At 45.6% G+C, this 11,773-nt stretch overlaps 1 protein-coding gene across 2 annotated transcripts in view; it reads right to left on the bottom strand.

The window, feature by feature from the left end:
• Nucleotides 1-296: 296 nt before the first annotated feature.
• Nucleotides 297-11,773, bottom strand: part of KIF3A (kinesin family member 3A) — a 22,505-nt gene continuing 11,028 nt past the window's right edge. The window contains exons 12-19 of one of the 2 annotated variants that reach the window (XM_031055159.1): nt 11,202-11,382; nt 10,809-10,919; nt 9,924-10,049; nt 9,231-9,284; nt 9,017-9,085; nt 8,685-8,809; nt 8,085-8,164; nt 297-2,308 (exon numbers count right to left, since the gene is read on the bottom strand). In XM_031055159.1, the coding sequence (XP_030911019.1) occupies nt 8,116-8,164; nt 8,685-8,809; nt 9,017-9,085; nt 9,231-9,284; nt 9,924-10,049; nt 10,809-10,919; nt 11,202-11,382 (715 nt within the window). In that variant the 3' untranslated portion in view covers nt 297-2,308; nt 8,085-8,115. Of the gene's footprint in view, nt 2,309-5,087; nt 8,165-8,684; nt 8,810-9,016; nt 9,086-9,230; nt 9,285-9,923; nt 10,050-10,808; nt 10,920-11,201; nt 11,383-11,773 lie in introns of those variants that run through there. The other variant, XM_014312223.2, reaches the window with a different exon arrangement.

Genomic DNA, 11,773 nt, shown 5'->3' with positions numbered 1-11,773 from the left:
GCTGTTGTGTTGGATTATTGACCCTGGAGGGATGTCAGGGTCCCATCACAGCACCCCTGTCACCCTCAGCTGGGCAGTGGGGAGAGAACATAACAAAAGGCTTGTGAGTCAGAGTAAGGACAAGGAAAACACAATCAGCAATTACTGTCACAGGCGCGATAGATTCAACTTGGGGAAAATTAGTTTAATGATTTAATTATTCAATTTATTGTGAATTAAATCAGAATAGGATAATAAGACATAAAAATTAAATCTTAAAACACCTTAGTCCCACCCCTCCCCTCCTCCCAGGCTTAACTTCACTCCTGATTTTCTCTCCTTTCTCTTCCAGCTGCAGCTGTGCAGGGATTTCCCCCAGGGCACTGCCATTGTTGCCAATGGGCTGGGCCCTGTCCAGAGCAGGTCCCTCTTGGAGCAGCTGGAGTTGGCTCCATCAGGCCTTGGGACACCTCCCAGCAGCTTCTCACAGAACCCAGCCCTGTAGCTCCCCACTATCAAAACCTTGCCATGCAAACCCAACAAACCTGGTGACTTTCTCATCACACAGCAATGCAGTTTTCCACCATGATTCAGCCTGAGCAAAGGTTAACTTTTTCTGTGATTTGAGCATTTTCTCTTCACTGATTTAGAGCTTTCCACCATGAGCACTGGGGAATCCCTGTGTCTGCAGGATGAGGCTCCTGCCTGCATCACCTTCTCCAGCATCACTTTTAGGCAGGGATCCTACCACCACCACCACTCATCCCAGCCCAGTGGGACAGCTCTGTGCATGCTGGTGGGGACCCACCATCCCTGGAGGCCATGGGTGCAGTCACACAGCCAGAGCAAGCTCCCTTGTCTGCTCTCCATAGCACAGCACAGCTCTCCACTGGCAAATCCCTTGCAAAGGTCTTTCTGTGTCAGTGACTTCACCTAACTTCATCCGGGGCATCTCGGATGAGCACCAGACAAACAAAATTACTCTCGGTCTGGCTACTCCCAGATTCATCAAGTGCTCACAAGTTGTTATCTGGTGGCAAGTTGCTGTTTGAGTTAGAAAAATCCCTATTAGTTATTACAAAACTCCAAAGTTTCCCAGCTCAGCGTTTCTCAGTGCCATTTCCAGGGGCAGCAGCGGCTGGTGGGGCTGGCAGAGCCCATGGTCTGAAAGCTCAGGCTGCTGCTCCCCAGGCAGGGCAGGATGGACAGGGCAGGATGGATGGACAGGGGAGCTCCAGCTCCCTGAAACTCTGGAACAGGGCCACAAACCCTCAGTTTCCCAGCAGGACCCTGATTACCACAGCACCTCCCCGCACACAGCCCTGCAGGATCCCACACTGGTTTGGGGACCCTCTTTGGTCAGGGGGGCCCCCAGCTCTCCACAAACCCCCCAGGCTGATGGCCTGCTCTGCCCAGGTTTGTCCCCACACGGCTCTGCCATTCTTTCTGTTCCTCCCCAGGTTGAGAAACCCAGGGACAGAAATCAGAGCGCAGCTGAAGGATGCTTACGTGATCTGGAGATATTCAAATGAAACACCAGAGAAGAACTTGCAGGATACTCAAAGGAAAATAAAAAGTGTTGCTATTGAAGAGTGTCAGAGCAGTGGGCTACCCAGTTTAACCACTTCCAATTCACCGTGTAGAGAAAGCCTTGAGATATGGAGAAATGGAGAATCCCCAAACCAGGTTTATATGTGACCTGACTCCTGCCACACTCATCTTACAGTGGAAATTTCATAATGCAAGATCAGAAGAAAATTTTGACTTGCACAAAAAAGACCTGTTGCTCTCCTAATCGGGAGCAACTTTGGAAAGTGCCTATAAGGGAAAAATAAGTTTTTCCTTCTGGTTCAGCAATTTGACAGTAATAAATTGAGGTGCTTCCTCCAGAAAAGTGCACACAGTTACAGGTCACCAAAGAATCCAGAGAGTAGGAGCTGAAGGGCTCCAGCCCAAGCAGGCCATGAGTATCTTGGTGCAGGTGCTGCTCACCCTCCTGGTGCTGTCAGCCTGCCTGGGTGACGTGGTTACTCCACGGTCACACACACTATGGGCCAGGACACTGAAGGAGACCATGAAGCTGCTGGAGAAGGTCCAGCAGGAGCAGGAGGTAGGGCTGGTTGGTGCTTTACCCACTGATGGGAGGAACAGATTGTTTCACCAGGCTTGGAGGGAGTGATGCTGAGCCAGAGGAAGGTGATGAGCACAGGGGTCACAATGGTCCTGGGGCCTGGGGGGGATGGATGTGGGTCTGTGTGTGCACATCAGGATGGATTTGTGCTGTCTGGAGCCTGACTGCTCCTCTCCTTTGTGTCTTCATCAAGGTTTCCTGTGACAAGATGAATGTGATAAATATTTTTGCAGATCATAAGGTAAGAAAAAACCCCAACCATGTAGCCCTGATGGGTGCTGGGAGGGTGCTGGGGGCCAGAGCAGAGCCCAGGGGGGTGGGAGGCAGGTGGGGAGCCTGGGATCCTGCCTGTCCTGGTGTGGTGCTCTGGAGGAGCAGGAGCCCACTGTGAGCCCCCAGCACAAACACTGGGCTGCCCAGCTGGTTCTCACCACTCCCAGTGCCCTGCACAGCTGCCCTCACCTTCCCACACCCATCTCCACCTCCAGTCAAAGCAGCATTGGTGGCTTCTGGCCACCCTGGGGACAGGGAGAGCCCAGAGGAAGGGCAGGGATGGGCACCTGTGCTTGGGCAGCAGACAGAGGTTTCAGCTTTTCAGAGAGAGGAACACCTCCCTTTGCCTTGGAGAGCTGTCACCAGTTCAGACACCCACACATACCTATTGCACAGCATCCTGAGAGCTGGGTATCCCTCTTTAGCCCCTTATCTGGGGAAGCCTCTGCAGCTAGCACAAGATTTAATAGCAGATAATAAGGCCTCTTTCTGCTCTGAAAACTGCTGCCTAAGCCACGCTCCCCAGCCCCTGAGTTCCTGTTTTCACAGAAAGCCCATGCCCTCACCTCATGAGAGGAGATGCCTGAGATGCTGCACAGCCCCACACTCACAGGGACAGACTGGTCACTTGTTTGAACACTGTGAAAGCTGAGATAGAGCAGGCAGCACTGGGAACAGCCCCCAGGGAAGAAAGTCAAATCAGTTTTTTATTGCCACCTGCACTGCTCATCTTCCACGTGTCTCTGATATAGGGCTTCTCAAAGCCCCTAATGAAGGCCAACTCTTCTCAGGTGCTTTTGTTATTCCTGCAGCCTCCCTGCCTGCTCAAACCAGCTCCACAGGGTCCCACATGCACACTGCAGCAGGAGCACGGTGCTCCAGCACAGGGTGCTCCCTGTGTGCCACGCTGCCACAGCTTCTGCCAGGGCTTGACTCCTCCTCACCAGGGGAGGGATGGGACCAGTGCCAGCTGTGCACAGATGGAGCTGGGAAGCTTCAGGGAGGCTTTGGCACCTCAAACCACAATTTCCACCTATCCTTTAGGATAGAACTTTATTATTTGTAGTGTTTTAATCTGCTGCTAATAAGAGCAATAACTATGCAAAGGAGTTTTTAAAAAGCCATGTGTCTTCCCAGAGAGGTAACAATACAGAGATCTTCTGCAAAGCTGCCACAATTGCTCAGGAGACCAAGAGCTGCCACAGGCACCTCGAGGGCATTTACTACAACTTGCTCAGCCTGGTCCCAGAGACCAAAGCAAGGCACAAGGTGAGGCACAGTTCTTGCACTGCCCACAGCCCTCAAGCTTCTCCCTTGGTCACTGTTTTTGTTTTACTCTCCCACCACCCTTAGCAGCCCAAGCCAAGCTGCAGAATCCAATCCCACCCCAGCAAGCTTAACAGCCCTTTTCCCATTCCAGAAGCCATGTCCTGTGGCACCAGGCAGCACCACCTCACTGAAGAATTTCCTCAAGGAATTACACCACGTCCTCCAAGAAGAATTTAAGAGTCAGAAGTGAAAAAACACTTTGGCTTTTTAAACTATGACCTCATTTTTCAAAGATTATGTATAATAATTCTTTAAATAAATGTATTTTTGGATTAAATGTGCTGGCATTGTATAGGATGTTACACAAGGCAACAGTTAAGAGAATTCCAAATTTATGGAACAAGGGTAGTGTTGTGGTGGTGTTCACAGGGGTCCCAGGACAAGGGAAGAGATGAGGATCTGACTCCATGTTTCAGAAGGCTTGATTTATTATTTTATGATAAATATATATTATTAAAACTATACTAAAAGAATAGAAGAAAGGATTTCATCAGAAGGCTAGCTAAGAATAGAAAAGGAAGAAATGATAACAAAAGCTTGTGTCTCAGACAGTCTGAGCCAGCTGACTGTGATTGGCCATTAATTAGAAACAACCACATGAGACCAATCACAGATGCACCTGTTGCATTCCACAGCAGCAGATAACCATTGTTTACATTTTGTTCCTGAGGCCTCTCAGCTTCTCAGGAAAAAAAATCCTAAGGAAAGGATTTTTCATAAAATGTGTCTGTGACACAGTGTGACCAGGAATTGCCAAACAATCTGTCCTGCTATGGCATTAAGCTCATGCTAACATGAGGAACACAGATCTAAACCGAAAGAAAAGCCCAAGAGGGGAGAAGCCAGGCCACAAATGGGGCATGCTCCTGAAAGCTGGGAACTCCAAAGGACATGCTGGAGCTGCAAAGGGAGCAGCCAGGGCTGACGTTCCCTCCTCACTTCACTCACAGCCTATTTGATCTCTCTACATAAGCAGAGCCCTTTGTGGCCCAGGAGTGAGGGGCTGGCACTGTGCAGGGTTTGGTTCATGCCCTGGCTGAGGCACAGCACTCTGGGGAGCTGCAGACCATGGGGACCCTGGGGCTGAGCAGGCTGGGGGCACAGGCAGTGCCAGGCAGCACAGCTCCTGCAGCAAACAGAGCTGAACACTCCCAACCACTGCAGGTGAATTCCCACCATCTGCCCTGTGCTCCTCTTCCACAAGGTGCCCATTGCCCTGGGGCTTGGCAACAAGGCTCCAACACACACCAAACATCCTCCAGCACGCTGGGCAGCTCAGAGCTACAGAGGCACCTCACCCAGCCTTCCTCACACAACTGAGTTAAAAAGATATGCTATGTATAATGTTATTTGGAAAACATGCACACAGGTGGAATTAGGAATTAAGAATTTTATTTCATGGTATGAACATGCTCCAGGGACACAATATTGATATATACAGTATAATGAATTAGCTTTAATAAAACAAGAAATAGTCAGAAATAAACAGAGTTAAAAAAACAATAAACAGAAAGACAAATTATACAGAGTAGCAGTTTTTCCCTCTATGCAGGCCTGGCTAAGCAGAACTGTGGAGAAAGGTGGAAGCTGGACATGTGCAGACAGTGTAGTCAGTAAAAGGCACTAAGGACCATTTCCTCTCCTCTTAAAGGATTAGGAACAAGTTAAATATTAAATAATTCATTTGCACAACATTAAGCAAAAATCTCATTGTTAAGGTCAATGTTCTGGAATGAGGAGACTCTTCTGTTAGCAAATGCAAAGATGAGCACACATAGTGTATGTAGGATGAGTTTTGATAAATACCATAGAGCACATACTGACCCACAACAAGAAAGGCTGTATTAAGCTCTTTAAAGTCCATATAAATCAAATCCTTTCCTTATTAAAGGACATTATGGGCCCATGAGACATTCACAAATGGGCAGGGCTATAGAGAGGGCCCATGTGGTAAATCCACAAGCCAAACTCCCTGGTTTTACAAGAAACTTCCCAGAACTTCAACAAAATCCACCACTTAACAGGTGAGCCCAACTGACAGGGCACATGACCACGAGAGTGTTCCACTTTATTTAAAATCCTCTTACAGAGCAAATAATTTGTCCTCCAAGCCTCTGCAAGAGGAGACAACCAGTTTCTCCCATCTGCCAATTAAAGGTGTGCAAGTAATTACTTATGGTTTACCCCTGCTCCAAGGCTCACTTAAACATGCAGAGTACTAAGGTTTTCAGCAGCAGGACTGTTAGGTTAATTGTAAATCACATGCCTTTACATCTGAAGTATTTTAAATATTTCAATATTTTAAATGGAGTACCATGGTTCACAGCAGTATCTTGGAGCAACTGATACCTGTCAGGTAAAAGGATTTTCAATGGTCTTTCTGAAAGCACAGTTCTGGTTAACTCCTGCAAAACCAGCTCATTCAGTAAATGTTAGCACAAGAGAGAACATAAAAAGGAAAGAGAAGTTATCTCTGGTTCTGAGAACTAGTACAGGCCACAGCTATGCATCTATCTGCTTGGACTCAGAACTGGAAGACTTTAAGCAGCATTTAAGCCATTTTTTGTCTGGATATTTTGATGAGAAGTATGTATGGAATAAGAGATAATCCAATGCTATTCAAGCACATTTAAGATAAGGTCAGCTCTTCACAAGCAAAACCAACTACAGCTTCAATCAAGAAAGTTTCTGAGTATTTACCTCTAAATGCTAGGCTAGAAAAAACAAATGCTAGTGTTTGTATCTGTATGTTGTATGAATTCAGGTGACACTCCCTCCAATAGAGAGGGCAGCATGTTCTTCCAGGTCATGATCCTGAAAAAAAACCCATTAAAACACCAGGAAAAAGCTTACAACTTGTTTAGAATAGCACTGAATATATCCTTCAGAGCAAAATATGTCCTTACAAGACCAGTTTTAACTATTACAGATCCTGTCACAGACCCCAAGGTACCTCCAGATAACCATCATGACAGAAAGGAAGGGAATTTAATGTCTTTAAGCACTTCACAGGAACATTCTGGTAAAAGCAGATGTGGCTACTAGCAAGGACTCAAAACACCTGAGGAGCTGCCTTGTTTTCTGTCACACTGAAGGACTCCACTTCCCCTGTGAGCAATCACAGCTTTTAATCCTCCAGGAAACACTGAGATGAGGTCACAGCTCATCCCTCCACCCTGCACAGGAGCTGCTGAGACACCCACAGCTGTGAGGAGTTATAAAACACACACAGTCTGAAGGAGAAGCATTTTCTCTGTGACACAAAAGCAACATATTAAAGTGATATGTGTCTATTAGCAGCATAAATACCAAATAAAAAGAGCAGCCATCATAAATAAATGGTTATTATCAGAGACCAAAACTTTTTTCCTCTCAGAGCACAACCAGAGAGTCACACATTATACACAGGAACACAGCACCAGCTAGGTCAGGGGATATTGTTCTGGCAAAATTTGACAATTTCTTCTGTTTTACTAAAGGAGAGTCAAATTTATCTTCACTGTAGGGCAGTGGCCCAGTGCCTTGTAGCCAGGGATGAGGAAATAGAGCCACAGCCCCATGGCTGACACCAAGTCCTGGTGTTATTACAGCATCCTCCTTAAATCATCTCAACTGTTCAGATTACAAAACTACTCACACAAAAATACCAGCCCTGAAGCATAAAAAGCTGCCAAAGTAACACAGCCATAAAAGAAGGAAAAAAGCTCTCTTCTGCCTTAAGATCCAAGGTCTCATTCTCCACAGTGCCAGCAGATCACAAACAAACTGATAAAAATAAAAGAACTATTAGACACCCATGGTCCCTTTTCAGAAATCTCAAGACTTTTGTGGTTCATGTTTTTCCTACCCAGCTACTTTCTCTGTACAGCAAGACAGCAAAAAGGGAAAAGGACTGTGTATTCAACACATAACACAGTGTGTTAACAGCCACGGTGAGGAATATTAAATAAAAGGATTTGATGCTCTTAAAGGTTTGCAGCAACTACATTCAAACACAGATCAGTGCAACAGAGGACAACAGTGAAAGCTGCCAGTTATGTGCAAAGCAGGGCATAAATCAGATTTACCAGCCTTAATTTCAGGATTTCATTAACTGTTTTGAACTAACACATCTAGCACTTAAACACACACCTAGAACCCTATTTTCTATACATTTCTACAAGAATTACCAACAAGTTTCCCTGCACAACACATTTAATACATGGAATTTCACAACCATCAATCATACATACCAGTTTAATATTATGTTAATATAACATACAATATACAGGCAACTAAGGAAAAATACATTTTTTTAAATAAAAAAATTATAGCCATGTCAAACTGTGCCATCTCTTGAATTCCATATTCTGGCCAAACCTTATAAACTCACTGATTTTAACAGGAATTCTGACCAGGTGACACTACTGCAGCAGGGAATCAATGACAGCTCCTGGCTTGGCCGAGCGTTTTCTGTTTGGAGAGCAGAAAGGAAAGGGAAAAACAACACCACACACACATCATTATGCTGTCTAGAAAGACAGGGACCAGCCACATTTAAAGTCAAAACTACATGACATGACATGACTTCTCCATAAGCAAAACCAACCAAACAAAAAGCACAAGAAAGCATATGCTGAAATCTCCCCCAACAGCCCTCTCCTCTCCACTGGTACCAGTGTTTGCACTTGCACTGTGCCAGACTGGGTTAAACTGGGCCACCAAATGCAGCAAATAAAGCAAGGAGCTGGAAGAGGAGAATGCAGCAAAAGAACACCAGAAAATCCCATGACAAGTCTTTCTGGACAAGATTTAGTGCAGTTAACTTGGTTCTGTCACACCTGGCAACATTGAACTATACCATGCAAAAATTTTGTCCTTTGCCTTCTCATTAAGCAAATGTTTGAAGACTTGTGGTAAGTTTGCATATACAGACTTCAGCCTTCCCTTGGGTAAATCCCTCATTGCATATAAATACCCCAGAGTTCTTCACCTTCTCCCTGTCTTGGGCCTGGATCTTCCTTTTGAAGTCCTCGGCCTCTCCAGCTTCATCAGAGATTGCCTCAAGCTTTCTTCAGTGTAGGCTAAGTAAACATGGGAAAGGTCCACTTCAAAGGGCTAGAAAAACACCAGAAAATCTCATAAGACAAAGTCATCAGAATAATTTTATGCACTCATCAATGGTGCTTTCATGATACTGAAAGACTCGTATCTTCAAAAGAAAAGAAAATTGAGATTGGACAGTTTGGCTCTAAATACAGAGCAGCAATCTCAGGCAGGACTTGGGCCTGTACAGTTCAATACATTAATTCAACAGTCACTCACATCTTTCTCTTTTTTATCCAGGACAGGTGTCTGTTTCCTCATGTTGTTTCCTGTATATGCAACACATTTCTGTAAGCAGAAAAAAATCTTTGTTAGTAAAACTGTGCACAGTGAAACTGACTACAGCTTCACCAGTTTCTTCCTGGGCTCAGTTAAACCCCTCAGAAGCTCACACTAATATCAGCTTGTACACAAGCCAGGCAACCATTCTTACCAGCTGCCACTCTCCTATGTCTTCATTCCAGTGAACGTAGTTCTCAATCATTTCCTACAAAGAAGTCAGGACAGTAAGTGTTAGACTTGCACAATCTACCCTCCAGGGACACTTTCCAGAACATACATCCTAAGGCCTGGACAAGCTGCTTGAGAACAGTCTTGATTCCTTACAAGTTGTTCCTATCAGGACAGCTACATCCTGAGCAAAAAAAAACCCCATTTATACTCTGAAGACCGCAGAAGAGAAAAATAGCACTCCCAAACTGTATGTACTGGAGAGCCCCCTAAAGCATGGGATTTCCATTATGCCAACACCATCAACACAGCAGTAAGCAAACACTATAATATGGAAAAAAATGAAAACTGTAAAAATTTCCCTTTTCCCATTAAATAGTGTGCATAATATGTAAGCTCATTGTGAATTTTCTGTATACTGGAGTCACAAAGAATGTCAAAGATTTAAAAATCCACTCTTTGTGTTCATATCAGACATTAGTAGGTACAACTTCAAGCTAGAGGAAAAAAAAAGACTTTGAACAGACCCACTGCATGGGCACACAGTGAACATACCAGTTGACTATGTGGTCAATGTGGTTTTTTATTTTTATAAGCCTTTAGGAAAATATGCTGCAAGAGAACTGAAATGAGCACAGCACAACTCCTGCCCCAGGCTCAGGTGCTTTGCCCTCACCTGGTAGTCCTGAGGAATGAAGTTGTCTATGATGAGAATCTGAAGCCGAAGCTCCCTGCTCAGCTGCCGAATGTTTTCCAGCAACCCTTCAATCTCTCTCTGATGCTCTTGCTGTAGATCTGCCATCTGAAAATAAGCCAGGCATTTGAGAGGCATCAGACTTATCTTAAGACATGGTAACAGCATCTTTTGTCTGTAGAAGGTTTTTGGAAAACAAAAGCAAATTCTGGTTATTAGTACCAGAATATCTCTGAACAATAAATCGTCTGAAAGATTTCAGCTCAGATGGCTGAAAACAACATTAAGTTCTCAGTTTCATAAACCCAAAACTGGCCTTCTGCCAATCCAAGCTGATTCAGCTAAGACTAGATGAAGAGCATGAGACAAGTTGCATCACTGACAAGGTTTCAAGGAAAATCTCTGATCCCAAAAACCAAATGCATTTTTTATGAAACAGGAGCTCCAGCTACCAGCCAAAGATACACTGATCCAGTGACTGAGGGTGAGGTAACTAGGGCATCAGTCCTAAAGGACAGGCAGCTCAGAGCAGAGAAACCTTTGGGCTGAGCAAAGCAGGACATGGGGCTGCCAAAAAGCAACTTGCATTTTGTTTCAGAAATAATCAGCGGTTTTCCTTGAAGTTCTTGGTATCTTAGGGTGTCACACATAACCCTTCTCAGCCTGGCCTGGGGAAAAGCTCTACAACATGCTGTTCTAAAGCTCTAACTCCAGACTTAGTATTTTTGAATTATGTGAGCAAAATGAACAGTACAGAAAGACATTTCTAAATATACAGCATATTTTCCAGCATTACAAAGCTGATGGCTTACCCCTCCCAGCTCTAGTGCTTCCCAGGATCACTGGCTGAGGACTTTAGATACTGACCTCTGACTTGGCAGCCATAAGCATGGTCCACACTTTCTTCAGTTTTTTGGTTTTCCCCTGTGCTTCCTCCTGGAGGTTGGTGTACTTCTCCTCAATGTCCAAACGTTCTTGCTGTGGACAACATTTAGCACAGACACACACATTAACAATCACAGAAACTCTCTGCAACAGTAAGAACAAGAGGAAAAACTACTTGAACAAACAAAGCATTTGCCAAGAGCACAGAGCCCTGGCTGAGCCAGGCTCGCTCAGACCTGCAGGAGCTGCACAGCCAATAAGTGGCCTGTGGAGGGGTGGCTCCTGCAGTGCTTCCAGAGCAGAGCCCACCTGGGTAACACATCCTGGCGTGCCCTGCCATTGCTGCTGTCAGACAGCCACAGCAGATAACCCCACCTCCTTCTCCTCGAGCTCCTTGCGAAGCTGCTCTGCTCTCTTCCTTCGTTCCTCCAGTTCCATGTTTGATTCTTCTAAAAGCTTCTCTTGTTCCTCTGCTTTTGCCAGCAAGTCCACTCCTCCCACAATCACCTTTTTCTCTAATGCAGAGAGTTTCTCCAACAGGGACTGGTGCTCTTGCCTAGACAGACAGGTAGAGGTGAGACTTCCTGTTCTACCATGCTTGGCAGGCATCAGGTCGAGCTTGGTTTTATAGCCCAGACAGCACCAACAGGGCTGGAAAAACTTGTCCTGCTGCTGAGGGTTTAACTGAGGATGAGGCAGAGCAAATGAAAGCAGAACATTCCCCAAGCTCCAGCTCCCACCACTTTCAAGCAAAACCAAGTCAGCAGAGAAGTGCCTCCCACTGCAAGTGACCTCTGTGAGGGGCTGCAAGCACCCAAGTGACATCCCCAGGCTACTCAAGGCACCCTCTGCCCAAAAGGGCCCTGCCAGCACAGCAATGCCCAGAGGCACCTGCTGAAATAGAGGGGAGTTAACAGAGATCAAGGCAGCTGCTGAAGTGCAAAGCA

Source organism: Geospiza fortis, unplaced genomic scaffold (assembly GCF_000277835.1).
Source record: "Geospiza fortis unplaced genomic scaffold, GeoFor_1.0 scaffold55, whole genome shotgun sequence".
NCBI classification, from domain to species: domain Eukaryota; kingdom Metazoa; phylum Chordata; class Aves; order Passeriformes; family Thraupidae; genus Geospiza; species Geospiza fortis.
Note: the sequence above shows the minus strand (reverse complement) of the source record. Positions and strands in the feature narration are given on the sequence as shown.